The 18,393-nt window shown below is 40.4% G+C and overlaps 1 protein-coding gene across 4 annotated transcripts in view; it reads right to left on the bottom strand.

Annotated features, from left to right (window-relative positions):
• The window catches only part of AKAP11 (A-kinase anchoring protein 11), a 48,773-nt gene that overhangs the window by 12,713 nt on the left and 17,667 nt on the right, over positions 1-18,393 (bottom strand). For all 4 annotated transcript variants that reach the window (XM_019749790.3, XM_074329331.2, XM_019749789.3 and 1 more), the window contains exons 3-8: positions 17,117-17,233; positions 14,324-14,371; positions 12,201-12,335; positions 10,392-10,656; positions 5,350-9,853; positions 1,678-1,833 (exon numbers count right to left, since the gene is read on the bottom strand). In XM_019749790.3, the coding sequence (XP_019605349.3) occupies positions 1,678-1,833; positions 5,350-9,853; positions 10,392-10,656; positions 12,201-12,335; positions 14,324-14,371; positions 17,117-17,233 (5,225 nt within the window). The remainder of the gene's footprint in view (positions 1-1,677; positions 1,834-5,349; positions 9,854-10,391; positions 10,657-12,200; positions 12,336-14,323; positions 14,372-17,116; positions 17,234-18,393) is intronic.

Raw genomic sequence — 18,393 nt, 5'->3', positions numbered from 1 at the left:
TTATGTCCAACAAGCATACCTACCCTGGATGAGCCCCACTCACTTTTCCTTTGTGCCTGAACTGTAATAACACAGAGCATAACAGTTCTTATTAAGACTGTGGTCGATTAAAACCACAGGAGTTTTTCTGACAAAATGCTATCAAGCCAAGTTTTCCCCATCCTGAATTCAAATAATTAATTTTCTGAACCTAAATGCATCTACCCATGTTAAACATAATGATTTCAGCCTCAGCCCAATTTGGTCTTTTTGAACCTTGGTTCTGTTAACGGGCTTATCGTTTCGTCTTCATTGTGAGCCATTCACAAATGAGTATTCCAGATCACTCATAAAACAACGCTAAATAGGACAGAACCAAGCACAGAGCCTGGCAGACGCCGCCCTTCTCACCAAACTAGGCACCATCCTCGAGTTGCTCACCTGACTACAGTCCTGTCAATGCTTCCAGCCTCTGACCCTAGCGCTCTCATTTTAGCACCAGGATTGCCTAAGCAACGTCAACCCTCACTGAAATTCCAGAAGCCTGTGTTTCTCAAAGATGAGAGAAGAACTTAAGTGTTACTATTCTATTCTAGATAAAGTTATGGAAAAGGGCCACCTGATGATTTGTGATATTACTCCCCACTCCCCACTACCAGTTTTAAAGACTGCCATTTTTATCTAGATTTTAAAAATATTGGGGGTTTATGCCACATTTTAAGAAATTATGACAAAAATAGATACTTTATAAAAATATTAACACTTCCTGGTTAACCCAACATCAAACCAAATACTCTGAGACGATACGTTCTAACAGGCGAAAGGCCATTTCCCTTCCTTCCTTTCCCTTCCGCCTCCTCCACTGGTCTCTTACCTCCCCGTCCTGGGAAGTCAACTCCAAGGCTCTGTCAACTGAAGCCTCGCAGGGTCCTTTCTGAGAACCCTCTCCTCTCCCTAAACTCATCTATGGATGGTATTTATTATTTCCAAGTATCCGCTAATGTGGATAAAGATTTTATGGAATTTTATTAGTTAGAAAATGCCTTTCTAGAGTTAAGAATATAAGAAACAATTGTATCACAATTAATAAAATGTATCAAAGACTGTTATTATGAATAAAGTTAACTAAGAAAAGCTCTATGTGAGGGCAGTGCCTTCTGCTGTACAAAACCCTGGTTTCATAAGGAGTTTACGGATATCCAGTCATTCAGATGGAAGTGCCCTGGGTCGTTTTGTTCCCGAGCAGCAGGACGGGTGGGCAATCCTTCCCAGACACAACACTACTTTAACTAATATCAAGAAAATTACAGGGCCATTTTGATGCCTCTTACAGACAACTGTCCTTTTTCCTATCCTCTAAAGAAAAAGAGAAAAAAAGCACCCTCTTTAAAGTGAGACAGAAAAATTCCTCAAAAATTCATGAAAAGTTGAGGGAAAACTTAAAGTTCCGGTAAAATCAAGTGTATGCAACATTTTTCAAATCAACTCTTGGCACATCCAGAGAAAAGGAGCTCAGCTAATACTATTTTAATAAATGTCAAAAACCATTAGAAACATACTATGAGTAATAGAGTACATTTTGAAAATAATGATAGATTTTGAAATTCAGAATTTTAAATGATACTCAAGATAAACTGGTAGCTCATGTCTGTGGTGTGGGGACCTAAACTACGCAATTGCACATAAAATTTCAGTTACCTTTCACTTAGATGATGAAAACTGCTGCTTTCATCTTGGTGGTCATCTTCGAAACTTAAATTAGACCAGCTACCAGAGCTGTCATCCGCAACACTGAGATTCAGCTGAAGGCTCCCCAAAGCCTCAGTTGACTGAAAGTCTTCTATTTCTTTTGGACTAAAAATAAAAGAAACAAGAAAGATAAATTCAACCCCAAAGCGTCAGATTCTGAATCATAAGACTATCCACTTGATGACACAGATGACAAAAACAAGACATAATATTCAGAGTCAGACCAGCGGTATCTGCTAACAGAGACACTTGCAGGACAGCATATCAATGTCCACGTTAACTGAGGTCCCCACCGACACCCTCACTTACCTTCTTAATCTACTACGGATCCATCCCCAGTACATCATTGATCTAAATTCTCTTTAAAGCAGTTGATATTTTCAACTGGGACCATGATGAGGGAAGGCAAGTTCCTAAGTTTATCATCTGCTTTTTAAGACAGTGCTGTTATTTGTATGAAAGAAAAGGGGAGGGGAGGGGAGGGGAGGGGAGGGGAGGGGAGGGGAGGGGAGGGGAAAGAGATAAAAGAAAAGAGAAAAAAGGCAGGAAGGTAGGAAGGAAAGAAAGAGAAAAAGGAAAAAAAAACTTTTTCTGGCTTTGAAAACAAAAAAAGTAGTTCATGGAATTCTAGTTCTGTCAGTGAAGCCACTAATAGTCAAACCAGCCAAATCTCTGCAAGATTTTGAGTGTGCATCATAACACTTCACATTTATATTTTTATTCCATCTTCACAAGAAAGGCCATTCACTGTTCAATTACTGTAATTGCCCCCTCTTCATTTTATTCTCAACATAGCAGTTTAAAGTGATATTTTTAAACATGAAGAGGGAAAATGTTAATCTTCTGATCGAAATCTCCTAGTGGCTTCTCACCAGTCGGAGTCAGGGTCCCATCCTTGCAACGTTCTACCAGCACACCCTCTGACAGCCACCACCGTCTCTCCCACTCCTCTGCTGGCTCCCACACTCCACCCTCTGCTGTTTCCCCAACACGCAGTCCCACCCCTTTGCCTGGAAACCTCCTCCCCGATTCTCATGTGACTTATTCTCTCGTCTTCACTTTTGGCTCTTTGCTCAAACGTTACTTTGTCAGACTTGCTTTCTGTGCTACCTGTTCAAAACTGCAAACCACCCCCACCTGCTGTCACCCACCAGCACTAATTCCAGTCCTGCTTTAGTTTTCCTCCAAAGCACTTGTTACCGTGTGACATACTACACATTTTACTTATTGTCTGTCTTACTCTACTATAAAGCATAAGGTCCAAGAGAACACGTATTTTTGCCTGTTTTACTTACTTCTTTATCCCGTCCCTAGAATAGCACTTTGAGATAATACATTTTGTATTTAAGATATACCAGCCAATCATATTGGGCAGTCAGGGGACATCAAACTACACTTCTGAACCATAATACAGGGCTACCTTTTTTTTTTTTTAACATTTTCCCCAATATGTGCCACAATCTAATGGTTTTTGGCGAATGACCCATTAGACAGGGTCCAGAGATGAGTTGTTGTTTTTTTAATAACTGCTAGGTTATTTTGGCTCTGAAAAAAATAACTCTGAGTATAGTTTAGATATTTTGTTCTTCTAAAAATGCACTGTCATATAGTTACCTATTTGACACTCACGTGTCACCCCTCTGTACATTACAGCTTTGTGAAATATTTGTGGTTATTTTCATGAATCAAACATTTATAAGAAGAGGGATACTAGTGAAATAATCCAAATAATACCTTTAAAAATAATCCATTTGAATGAATCCCTCTTAAAGCTTGAAAGACAAACCATTTTAACTTTAGAAGAGAAAATGAGAAACAGTACATGGTACATACACCCAGTCAACTTTTAATAGTCAGCACTTACAGAGCTGACTACAACAATTATTAAGGAAAAAAGAGAAAGAGGAAAAAGAAATACAAAGAAATATTCTACCAGCCTGGATAAAAAGTTGGAATTAGACAGCACTGGCTTACAGAAAGAACTCCAGGGATCCATCTACTCACCCAACCCAGCTCTAAGGAGGAAAAGTGACAACACTGAGGAATCATAGTAAAGGCATTTGCCAGGCCCTGGGGAGGGGGGGGGTGGCGGGGGGGGTGTCTTAGACTCTTAAGCTAGCGTATGACCAGAGGCCATGAGTCGCTTTTCCTCCTGAGGCTGGGATAGAAGAGGGGGCGGGGAAACAGTTAAAACAGCCTGAGGCCACTTTTGTTTGAGGAAAGTTCTTCAATTATGGAAAGGCCTTGCCTACTGTTGCCACTTATTCATTTGTATATTTATTAACTCTTATGTCTATTATTAGGAACAGATACGCAGTCATGAACAAAGAAAATGTAGGTCTAGGACAAATGTCCAACTTTTGTCTATAAATGGACAGAGAGTGAACATTTAGGCATTGCTGGCTATAAGGTCTCTGTTCCAACTACTCAACTCTGCCACGGGACATAAAACCAGCCATAGACAAGCCGTAAATGAATGAGCATGGTTGTGTTCCAATAAAACTTTGTGAACACTGAAATGTGAGTTTCATATAACTTCCACATGTTACAAAACAGTATTCTATTGATGTTTTTCAAACACTTAAAAAATATAAAAACCATCCTTAGCTCACAGACCACATGAAAACAAGCCGCGTACCAGTTTTCGCCCACGGGTTACAGTTTGCCTACACCTGGTCTGGGAGAAAGAAGGCTACCTGAGTATGGTGAAAGAGACCTCCGCAAGTTCACCAGAAACCTACAGCATCTGTCACTCAAGAGGATGCTATTTTCAAGGCATCCTGGCCAAACTGCATCTCCCTATTCTAAGACGGTGCAGGAAAGCAGCAGCCTTTGTCAACGCTCTGACAAAAGCTACTAAAAAATCTGAGGTATCATGTGATCCAATTAAATTCCACCTGCACACAGGGCCTTTTCTCTGTCCAGTGGGACCAACAAATGTAATCTTAGAAACTAATAACACAAGTTAGTCTCGATGTCTTCCCAGGGAGAATGAAGGTTAAAAGTGAAAATTTTCACTCAGGTGTTAGAATCTCTGAGCATAATACACAGCTGCTGAAGCACAGGACACTGTAGGACCACCAAAAAGAGCTGTCCCCTTAGATGTTGACCTATTGAGAGAACTGGTGGCCGTGGTGAAGTATTTGGAGAATTTGTTTTCTTCCCAATCGCACGACGGTTAAATTATGCTCTTTATTAAAACAAAAACAAAAATACAACTTACCTTTGTGAACAGAAAAAAGAAAGTGCTGTATAAAAATGTAATCTCCGAATAGTAAATTAACAAGGCGATACTGTGTATTTGCTGCCTAAAATTCTCCAGCTGTTTCTGGTTGAGCGTTCCCTACTCCCGAGCTCCGTGGACTTGGGCAAGGTGACTGGCCTCTTCTTCTAGCTCCGGAAATGGTTACTACCTTCCCTCATAGGGCTATTGTGGGATAATGAAACAAGGTGTGTGAAAGTGCTATGTGGGGATATGAAACAATACACAACTGTAATAGGGAAATTTTTTTGTTAATGGAGGTTAAAATAATCCTACCTTTGTGAGCAGGACCTAAGACACACATGATGGAGTGTAACGCTTCATTTTATCGTAAGACCCCAAAGAAACCTGAACTGTACCTGCTAACAGCACGTCCAACATTCATCATCGCTGAGGTCATTATTTCTGTAGTAAGGCTTTCAGCGAAGCTAACACCATCTTGTCCGATGCCACTGTCGGCCGCCAGACTGGTATTGCTCAGCTCTCTCTCTGCGTTTTCAATAGCTTCGGCAACTATCATCTCAGCAAGCACTGTCTTATCAAGATCGACATGAATTTGAGGGACATCAAGATGAAAAATTCTAGATTTCTGATAGATGCTGCCAAATTTTGAATTAGAAACTGGCTTACTACAAGCAAGTGAATCCTGTCGGGAAAAGGGTGGAGGTGAATTTCCACGGCAGTCATGGAGTTCTTTATGGTCACAGTATCTGCAAGCTTGACTTATAAGAGGTGACAACTTGTCTGTGTAAGTGATCCTCTCTGCCGCTTTTGCGGTCTCAGACGCGTGGAAAACCGCGCATCCCAAACTCAGCCCTAACGTGTCATCCACCACTCTTCTCGCATACTGTTCTACAGCAGGAGCAACCTTCTCCCCGTGACCACACCCGTTTAAGCCGCCTGTACTGTGGCAAAATCTGTGACTCTGGGAGGAAGGCTGAAGAGACTGAGGAAATTCTGGCTCAACGTGCGACGTGGTATCTTCGTCACATCTGGATTTTTCACAAAGGCAAGAATAGGCTGAGGATCTTGGCAAGCCACCTGTAGGCACGCCCAGCTCTTTCTGAGCATCCCTTGTTATGCAGTGAGCGAGAGAGGCCGAAAAACTATACAGTTCAGAGCAATCACTTCTGTTTGCGTCCCGTGTCCATTCCCAAGCTGGATTTTTACAAAGGTAACCTCCATTCCTTTTACTTTGTCTTCTTTTCTCCGCTTCCAGGCGGGGTTCTTTATTTAAGAGCATGAAGAGTTCACTGTTGGCTTTCACCTGTGAGCTGCGCACGAGGGTCAAGTCTGAATTGCACGTCACTTTGGCCGACTTAGCTGCTTCTTGTAACCCTGCTTTGACAGATCGATAAGCAAGGCGATTGGCATACTGATCCACCAGTAAGTCCCTGTCCCCACCTTCCTGTTTCAATATTTGGATAATGTGACCTGCATACTCGTCTGTCACACTTTCACAGCTGGGATATTTGTATGTCAGACCTGACACAGAAGAGCGTAACGGTGATGAAACAATAAATGGATCAACTTCTCTTGGGTGTGCGACAGCCTCTACCTCCAGCTTCTCTTCTGATCTAAAATCTGGGTCACCGTCAACGTAACAACTGTTCTTCTTTTGCCCGAACAACAGACAACTCCTAGTTTTTGCTATTTTCTCAGCTTCCGTAAGGACTTCTGCTGCCATATCACCTGCAAAATTGCATAAGGTTTGTAAATTTTCATCGGAACGATTTACAAAAGGGGGGGATGCACTTCTTTGACTCTGCATATTTAAGCAAGGGCTTTTAACCTTGGGGTTCTGGATTGTTTTGTTATCTAAATGGAGAGCTGCCATTTCAGTTGCCAGAGAAATGACGTGCGTAGCTAACGCGTCTGCGAACTGAACTCTCTTCCCTGAGAGCTCTGACTTCACAGCCACTGCTGGATGCTCTTCACCTTCACCACTTTCAACTTCTTCTGAAAGAGATCGCATGAGTTTCAACATGAACTCCTCTTTTTCAATAGCATTTTGTTCATTTTCAGACAAACTACCAACAGATGAGTTGTGAGGTGTAGAAGGTGGTGTAGCAGGTGCGAATTCTTTTGCTAACTCCCCCTTGAGCTTTTTGGTTAAATTCTTGAAATCCCATTCGGAACTAGCCTGGGACGGTACTAGAGGCGTTGATGGAGGAGTATCAGGTATTGCATTTCCATCCCTGATTTTCTGTTTATCTTCCACATGCAAACCATCCACACACGTATGCACTGTCGATGAGAAAGTATGTGAATGGGGAAAAGGGCTTTCTTGCCCAAACGACAAGTGCTCAGGTGCTGTAGTATTATTCAAATTACACTTTTTCACTGATTTGTCCATAGCAACTTCCTTCAAATCAAGTTTCTGACCTGCCGTAGTTGAACAACGTGATGGTGTCTCTACAGAAAATCCATGGGCTGTAAAACCCTTGCATTCTGCAACACAATCCTTTACTACTGGAAGTGAACAGAGAGTTAAGTGAGCTTGAGAATCAAGAGATTTGGGAAACTTTTCCAAGGTCAATTGCGACTCTTCTTCAACAGGCAAGCCTTCCTTGGGTACCACACTTTTCTCTGCATTTCGGATCACTGATTTGCTTTTATCTATAGAATGTTTAATAACAGATTTCGATAACCGATCAGCAAACATATCCTCTTTGCTAGTTTCACCCTGCTGCAGTGTCACTTGATCACAGTAGAAAGGTTTTCCCTTGGCTGTTTTAGTTAAACAATCTGTGTGTTCATCAACAGGTTTTGTCACTTTGCACGATGTCACGGAGTCTAAAGTCTCATTTACTATTGTATGCACCATTGCTGCAGAAAAGTTGCTAATAATCACAGGATCACTTATTAATTTTGAAGAGCTCTGCATTTCAGTATCATCATTAGTTGCTTTAAAATCATTGTAGTTACCTGGATTGTGTTCTGAAGATAAACAAATATTCCGGAGACAAGCTGTTTTCTCTTCTTTGTTTTTTGTGGAAACACATGCTTCAATAGAATCACTGCCATTCGAATTACTCTCACCAGATGACAGATGGGACTTTCCCTGATGCGTGTTAGATGAAAAGTGATACGGGAGAAGAGCACTTCCTGCCAAGGGCACTGGAATAGAAGTAACGATTCCAGAAGTACAAAACAAGGCCTGCTGTACTGTGTATGCTTTTTGATATTCCTGCATTGGCTTTGTCAGCATAATTGCTTGATTATTAGCAGCAGGGGGACATGTGGAGGTCTGTGTGGATGGCACTGCACTGTCTGCACTCACACACTTTATGTTATCTGTAGAAACACTAACTGCTGCTGAAGGTGTAAAGGTCACATCAGCATGTGAGAGCTCAATGAATGCTTCCTGTATTACGGATTCAGACAAATCTTTTGCATATGACTTCACGACTCTGTCTTCATAAGCAAATGACCGGCCCTGTGGAGATGCGGGTGTTGGAGGATATGAAAACTGACACACCTCCATGATGCCTTCGAAAACGAGCTGTTCAGCAAGGTCTGCGGCAAACCCAGCGACTGTGTTTGTAAACATCTGCTTCCTTACGTAGTGTAAATCTCTGAAGGCATTTGATAAAGCTTCACTCACCAAAAAACTGGCCAGCCCACTAATGGCACGCTCTTTCAGTGAAAACGCACGCTGCCTTCTCAGTTCACTGAACGCCATCTGAAACACAGAGGATGTCAGTTTGATGGCTAAATGGCACAGTGCGTTGGTACATGAAGAGACTCCTTTCTGCAAGTCTTTAAATGCACCGCCGAAACTTCTTTCCACAAGGTCCACTGCAAATTGCTGAATGCTATCTTTAATCATTAAGGACTTAGTTTTAGATTTACTTTTCTGATCGAGGCTTCCCCTCTTCAGAGCCATGGATTTCCTTTCTCCCTTTTTAATACTATTAGCATCTGATGTTGCATTAGTATGTTGGGTATGAAGAACCGAGCCCAGAACTTCACATGACATGCTATTCGCATAATCTTCGTAGGTATCATAAATAGAATCAGGATTTTCATGAATCCTATCTCCACCAAGATGCGTCTGGCAACAACATTCAGCAGGTGAACAGCTTCCAAGAGGACTAAAAGCAGAGGAGCGAATGGGGCTAAACAAGCCACTGTCCTCCCTGGATGTCTTCACCGGGCGAGGGGACCCTGGGGCATCACACAGATTACTGAAAGGGCATTCCGGTTTCCGAGGGGTCGGCTTTCTAACATTAGCTGGGAGAGCTGGACGATCAAACTTGAATTTCTGAGGGTTCATTGTAGTGGTTACAGAACCAAGCTTTTCATGTTTGTGCCCTTTCTTTTGCAATGGCTTCCCTATGACAGGATCTTCTAGAAATGGACAAGAAGTCTCTAAAGTTTGTTCTAGTTCATCAAACTGATCAAAACTATCAAAAAATTCACTCACTTCTGAGTCTGAATCCTCTATGTCATCTTTCATCACAGGAATTTTAGGTAATTCAAGTTTTGCTTTTAAACTTTTCTGATACCCTTCTTCATCTAAGAATATAACAGGACTGGGGCTTGAGCACTCTGATTCAGAGGAGTAGGCAGGAGAAGAAGAAAAAACCATTTTCTGTGTATCACCACCTTTATCTGAAGCATTAGATGACCTATAGAAACTCCTTTGGACCCAAGGCTCAGAAACTGATGTGGTGACTGATGTTTTCACAGGTTGTTCTTTACGTCCCAGAATATTTCTAAAGGAAGTTGAAGGTTTAGCCAACGACTTCTGCCGCCCAGAGCTAACCAGAATCCTTAAATCATGGGTTTCTAAATGGTGACCAGAAGTCGTCTGTGAAGCAGCATCACACTGGCTCTTTAGTGCAGAAATGTTCACTCCTACAGGAAAAGAGTAACATAACCAAGTTATCCTTAGACAGAGGTTTTTAAAAATTCATTTAAATCATTGGGAATAAGTAGACTGTAAGCCTGAAATATTTATTTGTAACGTAAGTGTCTTCTAAACTATGTTGTTTTACAGATTCATCCCCAGTCACACTTGAAAGCAGATATACCTGTGACTAAAATAATTTCATTTTATGTGACATTTGGGAATACGTGGTCTATGGAAGGCTTAGTATGCTATCACATGTGTTAGAAACACTAATTCCTGCCAGCTAATTCCTCTCAAATTTGAACCTAGGCATGTTCCAAACACTAGAGGTAATGATGTAAACAGTGCTACCAAAATAAGAACAGAAACAGTAAAACCAAAAACCAGATAGCAATGAACGTAAATATCACAAGAAAATTAATTTCTTGGACAATGGGGAAAAAAGTTAAAATGAATAAATTTCAATTGAGTAAGTCGGCCCTAAAACTTTTAAAACTGAACTTTAATTCCCTATTTCAAGAAAAAGTCAGGTAAAGGACAAACCGTCATTGTATGGCTTCGAAGTCTCTTCTTCCTCTAAATGCTCAAAGGCTGTGACAAAGTCATCCTCTATGGATGACACGGACTGGTTAGTATCGTCATCATCTTCAATAGTGGCCTCCAGTTGGTGCTTCTGACGCAGGTATGTATCCAGGGTGTAGCGTATCCCAGTAGCATATTTACTCAGGAGACTAAAGATAAAATCAACTCTGAGTCTTGGTAATGTAGGGGACACTCTCATGACACAAAGCATTCCAGAATAATGACTCTTGGAAAAGAGGAAGAATGATAAAAAATATTTTAATTTCAAAGTATATTATGCATACAAAACATATTATCTGGAAGTAAAGCCTAGAAATAACACAATTTCAGAAAAAGAAAAAAAAAAAAAGAAGAAAAGGCATGCATCTGGAAAGGCTCCCTGATTTTGTAATGATTAATTCTTTTCTTCGTTCTTTCAGCACAACATTTCTCTTTCCCCAGTCTCTTTTCCTCCCATCTTTTTCTTATCCAGGTTATTGAAATTCTCCTTATTCTATCTCCTTAACTGTTACAGAACTTACTATCCATTCCTTCCGCAATTATGTTTTCCTACGTTACTGGACAGCCCTGTGATTTTTCTTATTTAGTCATTCACTTAGCTCACCAACTACATTGTAAACTGGTTGAAGGCAGGAACAAGATTCTATTTTTGTATCTCATTTTCCTGTAACTTCCAGCATGGTATCACCTTTTCCCCTAGCATAAGAGAACCGTCCCCCCTCCTTTTACCTAAATTTCCATAGTATTACAATTTACAATAAGGTATATAGCTTTGTTTAAGAATACAAGTCATCAGATTTTTTCCATACATACTATACATACTATCTTTAAAAATGTAAATATTACAAATGACTTATTAAAAAAACTGGAAACTAAATAGCTATTACCTCTTATATTCTAGCAAATAAAACAAAGTAAATATAAAGTAAAATGTAATTAAGGAAACGAGGCGAGCAGTCCTACTTTTATGTACAGATCTCATAAATGAACACAGTAGTATTTTATATTTGGAATAAATAATCCAAATTTTAAACCTACTAAAATTCAATTTTTAGGAGGTATAATATGCAAAACATTTTCTTTGACGCATTATCAATAAAACAATACTTAAAGAACTAAAAACTGACTGTTATAAAACTAATCACCTGTCTGAAATGGTAACAATTTTTGTTATAAAAATAAAAAACACATCTGCAGATGTCCACTTTACATTGAATTTTTTTTTAACCAGAAAATGAGTTAAAGTACGTTCTCTAAAACACAAAGCACAATATTTACATAAATTTGGAATTGGCCATAAAGGGGAAATTCCTATTACTTATACAAAGCTAGAAGTTCAAGAAATCTAGAAATAATAATTTCCAGAAAAAAAAAAACTAGTCTGTACTTGCATACCATTTATGAAACTTCACACATGGAAAATCTAATTGAAAGCTATAACCAAAATTACTCTATCCTTCAGTGATTTCAAAGCTTCATGAGTTAAGATTTCTTATGAATCATTTCCTTAAGATAGCATTAAGAAAGAGAGAGAGAGAGAGAGAGAGAGAGAGAGAGAGAGAGAGAGAGAGAAAGAAAAAGAGAGAAAGAAAAAGAAAGGAGGGAAGGAAGGAAGGAAGGAAGGAAGGAAGGAAGGAAGGAAGGAAGGAAGGAAGGAAGGAAGGAAGGTTGGTTGGTTCATCCAGGCATTTAAAAGTTTAATACTCTCTATCAAATGTCATTAGAAAATTTGCCCTGAAAAACTCATTAGAAATGATATATAAAAGTTACCTCATTTAGAGAACCATTGTTTATATCTGATGATTTATTTATATCCTTCATACAAATAATTTCATTTTCATTTAGACTGCAGAAGTGCAGGGAATTCAGAAGATCTGGGAGTTCCAAAGAAACTGCAGCTAAATCCTAATTTAAAACAATAACACAATAAATAACACTGTAGAATAACATTTCTGTTAAGGTTCATATAACGTGGGTCCAATCCCAAAATCATAAGGCCCACTAGTTAATAAATTTTCCAGTTCATAATAGTCAACATAAGCATTTATCAACCACAATCAATTTTTTAAAAACTCAAAAATAAAATGTACTAAAGTAGTTTAACATCTGCTATGTCTGTAGCCTTTTAAATACTAATATCAAGCTACAAAAAAATTTCCCATGGTACCTCATACATCCATGACAATTAGGCACTTAATAGTTTTTAGTTGCAAATGTCAACCTGCAGACCTGAGGCTTAACTGTGAAATTTTTCATACTGGACTTTTTTGTTTTGTTTTTTAATATTTTATTGGGGAAGGAGAACAGGACTTCATTGGGGACCAGTGTGTATTTCCAGGACTTTATTGGGGACCAGTGTGTTTTCCCCAGGACCCATCATCTCCAAGTCAAGTTGTCGTCCTTTTTATATTAGTTGCAGGGGGCGCAGCCCACCATCCATTGTGGGAGCAGAACTGGCAACCTTATGGTTGAGAGGACGTGCTCCAACCAACTGAGCCATCCAGCTGCCTGGGAGCTCAGTGGCAGCTCAGCTCAAGGTGCCATGTTCAATCTTAGCTGCAGAGGGAGCAGCCCACCATCCCTTGTGGGAGTCGAACCAGCAACCTTGTGGTTGAGAGCACGTGCTCCAACCACAACCAACTGAGCCATCCGGTCACCTGGCAGCTCAGTGGCAGCTCATTGTCTTCATTCTGGTTCTGGAGGGCGTAGCTCATTGGCCCATGTGGGAATTGAACTGGCAACCCTGTTGCCCAGAGCTCATGGTCTCACCAGCTGAGCCAGCCGTCCGCCCCTTCATCATCGATTCTTAACTGCAGAATGCACTTATTTGGTTACTTAAGCTTTATATTTTTAAAATAAAAGTCTCCTGCTCTTACTCTCCAAAGTGTTGTACTAGACGTCAACTGATCATTTAATGAAGAGGTAAAAGAAAGAAAATAGCTTTTTCTCATTTGTCCTTTTTATGTAAACAGTTTACCCAGTTAAAGAATTATTAACGTCCTTGAACCCTCACAGAGTACTTTCCTTTATAAACCGGGTTTTATTAGTAGCTTTTAAAGAGGAAGTAGAGTAAGAGAGAGAAATACTGTGGAACACTTCTCCTTTCAGCCTTCCATTCTCAGGACTATGTCCTCTTGTGCCTTCTCCTGAACTACTGCCTTCAGGCAAGGGTACCACCAAGACACACAGCAGAGCTTTCATTCATCACCACCTGACATGCACTGACATACACAACAAACGGAACAGTGCTGTTTCTTCTTCCATCAGGAGACCTTTACGGGCATACGGGGAACATGGCGGCCACAAGTTCTAAGCAGCCGCTCGAGGTCAGACACAGAACACAGGCACAGCTACAGCAGCAGCTTCAGCCGCTCTCGATGCGACTGTGAATCTGATCCTTATCTCTACTTCATCAGTCCCCCTGGTAACACCTGCCTAAATCAAACAGGCTGACATTTTTGCATGGGTTGATCGGAACTTTATACAAAATTTACCTTTTAAATTTTACTCTCATTTGAAAATATAAGAATCTGACTGGTGAAGTCAGATTATAAAACCGATCCAAATTAAAAAACAAGTCTTACGTTCTACATTACACACAGGATAGAGAAAAAGTTAGCCTGCGGTGTGCAGCCTCCTCAGATAAACGACTTCTGTGGTCTTCTCACCTAAAACTGCTTTCCACACAAGCACACTCAGCGAAAACGCTGAAAGTGAAAACGTCCAAGCACACTCAAAAGTTGATCTCAAAATGTCATCTTCCAACTTTACACAGGAATGATAACAGAGGAGTTCAGTGTAAATTTGGGGCTAATAAGGCAGCTTTTTCATTGTCTCAAAATCTATTCCAAATAATCCCTCACAGTCCTTTCCAGGTCAATGGATCACCGTACCTGTATGTGAGCAGCGTCCGTTTCTTCATTAAAACCTAGAAATGTGACCTGAATAAAAAAGGATAGAGCTCCGTTAACTACAGTTGTACAGCTTTACCTCAATTAGGTTACTGACAGAGACGAGCAACAAGAAACAGCACATACAGCATTAAGACGTGGACTGTCACACACAAATATCAAATCATATGTTGTATACCTGAAATCAATATCATGCTTTGTGTCAATTATACCTCAATTAAAGTCAATAAATACGTGCTCTCTTGGACAGGATGACTGGTTTTTTGAAAGGTGATTACAAAGGTTTTTCACCAAAGATCTGGCTCCATAATGTGGTTTTTCAATCCTCCTACGCCCACTTCATACCAAGTCCAACCAGTGCTGCTCCCAAAACATCCCACGTACATGCATGTCTGTCCATCCCCCTGCCACCACGTCCTGTCTGCACTACAGGCCTCTGCCACCTGTCCCTGTCACTGTCACGTCCCTTTCCTGCCCAAAGGCTTCCCTGCTTCCCAGTGGAGTCCTGACTGCGCCCCACAGCCTGGGGGCTGCTGCCTTCCACCTCGCCTCACTTTCACACACACATATTTCGGGCCCCCCTTCTGTGTCTAGAATATGCCCAGTATGTTCTTCGCAGCAGCACCCCTCAACCTGGATCTCTGTTCCTTGGCCCAGCTCCTTGTCATTCCTCAAGACCCAACTTAAATGTCACCTCCTCAGAGAGGCCTGCCCTGGGTGGGCCCCCAAGGCCACATCCTTACTGACTCCCCGTGGTTTCATCACTTACTTCTCTCAATACCCTTATATAGAAATTTCTCTGCAGAAATTTATATAAATTCAATTTCTAAAGAATATCTAATGCTATGAGAAAATGTCACATTATTAAGTAAAAAGGACAAGTTACAGAAAAATGACATAGAGTATGCGTACAATTTCAACCTAATTTTTATAAACATATGCATGGCAAATAACACTAGAAGGCAACACACCAAAGTACGAGCAGCAAGTAACTCCAGATGATGGAATTCTATGTTATTTTTTGCTACTTTTTTTTAACATGGTTTTGTTTTTTCCTAATTCGTAAGATTAATGATAGTTTCTCTTTTATGCTTTCAGTATTTCTTATTTTTCTACAAGGAATATGTACTGCTTTTATAATCTGAAAAAAAAGTGTTATTTTCAATTGTATACCTTTTATGTCTTTGACATCATCGAAAGAAATTTTTTTTCCATATGAGACAAAATAGTATACTGTCTACTAGGCAAGTACTGTGATAATAATATGAAATACTTAAATGATGGCAATATGGTTAATCAATCCTAGCAACTGAGGCAAAACAGCATAATGAATATTTCAGCAACACTATATTCTTGATCTCTAATGATTCAGAATCAGGCCAGCATTTTCAAAGACCCCAAGATCTTTATTCATTTATAAGTTACTACTTCACAGAATTGGTACAGTTAACTTCTAGGTGTCTAGGAAAGTTGTCAACCTCCAGGAGCCTGTCTCCTCATCTGTATAAGTTAAGGCAATACAACTTCCTCCACCGTTGGGAAGGGCAATCGGATAATGTAGAGGGAAGTGCCTCACACATCACAGGCGCTCATACCAAAGAGACACTCAAGGAACAAATGTCCTTCCGAGAAAAGAAACTTTGAGATACGCACACCCTAAAGTGAGACAGAAATTCCTTCTATTCTTTCAAGTTTCCTTTTACTGAACGCAAAAGAGAAAAAAGAAGCTGACTTGGGCTTTAGAAGATGCCAGAAGACTCTTCTATGTCCCATCGAAGGAGGACGGCCTCACCAAGGAATGTGGGCTCGGAAGGCACCACGTAAGCAGCTGACGGGACACAGGCTGGAAAAGTGTTTAAGAGCAGAAGGACACAGGAGACCTGCCACACTTGGCAACAACTGAGATTAAGTGTCTCAGCTTTACAAAAATACAGGAAAAAGGGAGAACAAAGAAGGTCAGAGGCAAGGGCCACAGAAATTGAGCTGTGCTCATCTTCCTAGGGAACTACCTCAAATATAGTTTCTCAAGGAAAGAAAATCATTTCCCAAAATAAGAACAATCAAAATGTTTTTTAAAAGAGCACCGATTTCAAAAATATTTTTTTAATTAACAACCTAATACCTTATTTTTGAGATTCAATGACCTAATATCCTAGTATCTCTCTTATTTGGTAAAACAAACGTGCTTATGACTATGGTTATATTGTAGAATAAAGTGTTATTCCTTTTTCTAGTAACACATTTAAACGAAGATTGGAAACACTGATAAAGCAGAGAAACAGGTGAGCAAGTGGTATATTTTATCTTTAAGTTTAATTTCAAAATAAATTTATCACTACTTTTTCATTGTGAATCAAAGCACTGAATTTAAACAATCAAGAAAACTAACAATAACCCCCCAAAAATGAATATGAGAAATAAATATTTTATGTTCCACAGTAAAAAATTTTACTATTAAAGCACCAATTACCAAATACAGTAGGAATTATCTAATCCAGCGCTATATGTCCGATGAGTGGGCAACAAGGCCACTGAATCAAATGTGCTCATTATAATGCACCACGACAATTATGTTAGCGGGTATTTAAAACAATTACTTCTCATACATATATTATTAGGTTGATGCAAAAGTAATTGCGGTTTTTGCAATTATTTTTAACCTTTTAAACCGCAATTACTTTCGCACCAACCTAACAGTATGTAAAGATTTGAGGCATTTTAAAAATAGATCATGCAGTTAGGAAAGGGTATGTATAGCAAGCTAATATGTCAAACCTCAGTCAAACTGGCACGTTCGTCCTGCTTCAAACAGTCCTCTGCTGACACACTGCACAGTTCCTTCTCACTCTGCAGCAAGGACTTCACAGACTGGAATACATCTTCACTGAAGCTCTGAAAAGAAAAGCTAGTCTGAATTTATTTAATTCTAAGACAAGGTAAAAGACCCTGGAGCTAGTCTAATTTGAAATGGAGAGTCACTAACTCTCCAATTAATATTCATTTGGCATATTATTATGTCTCTTTTGATGCATACGGGACTCAATTCAGCTGAGAGGAGGAAAGAACAAAATGCTTAGGGAGAGCTGCACCTGCTCACAACACACCCTGCACAGCCCAGGCATTCAACCTACTGGGCGGCCCTGAGGCCCTCAGGCCGCGCCACTTCCGCCCGAGGAAACCTGACAGACTGCACACCAGACGCCCAGGTCACTGGCAGAACAGAGCGACCATTGGATGAGGAGTGAGACGACGTGGGAGCTACAGTAAGGACTGTTAACAATGGCGATGCCTCTCATAGCAAAGCTGGTGATGGGGGTGGGGGAGAGACTAACCCCGAATAAAGCTTTTCGGGGACCTCAGGGCAGCTCTATGATGAAAATAAGGAAGGCATTTCAGACGTGGCAGGGAAGGGGCGTCACAAATGCAAAGGAGCAGAGGAAGGGAAGAGGTTCATAAAGAAAGTCAGGAGTATTACAGTCAGACATAAACGGAACGTTCGTGTGCTTCCGCCTCCCTCTCCTCCTGTCCGAGCTGTCCTTGCTCCCCATCTTCTCTGCAGAAAGCCTGCCCCCCCCAGACCTGTGAGGACTGCCCCGCCCAGTCACAATAAGTTTCTCAGTGTCTACTGTATCGCTTGTACATTGAGATCATTTAACCTATATCACAACACACTGTAATTACTGGTTTCATATATATTTGTCTTTCTTACCCATTAAACCAAATTATTGAATCCAGAGACTGTAAAATTGTATTTTACTCAATTTTTCCCCGCAGATTTTAGTACCTCACATACTATATGAACTCAATAAATGTGTGCTAATGTTAATAAATTGAACTAGAGCTTCTTGGGAAAATGGACAGTTCCAGGTCTGAGGCAGAGAAAGTATGAGGTGTGGCTGAAACATCTCATTGTGACAGAATGCAAGGCAGTGCTCAGACTAACTGGGTCATTCCAAATGAACACAGAGCCAACTTGAAGACATTCCCACTGGCCAAATTTGGGACAATTTGGGCATCAAAAGAATCCATTAAAAGAGCGAGACAGTAGGATG

Source organism: Rhinolophus sinicus, chromosome 16 (assembly GCF_057876585.1).
Source record: "Rhinolophus sinicus isolate RSI-liver-muscle chromosome 16, RSI-T2T, whole genome shotgun sequence".
Taxonomy (NCBI): Eukaryota; Metazoa; Chordata; class Mammalia; order Chiroptera; family Rhinolophidae; genus Rhinolophus; species Rhinolophus sinicus.
The sequence above is the reverse complement of the archived record's forward strand: the minus strand, read 5'-3'. Positions and strand labels throughout refer to the sequence as shown.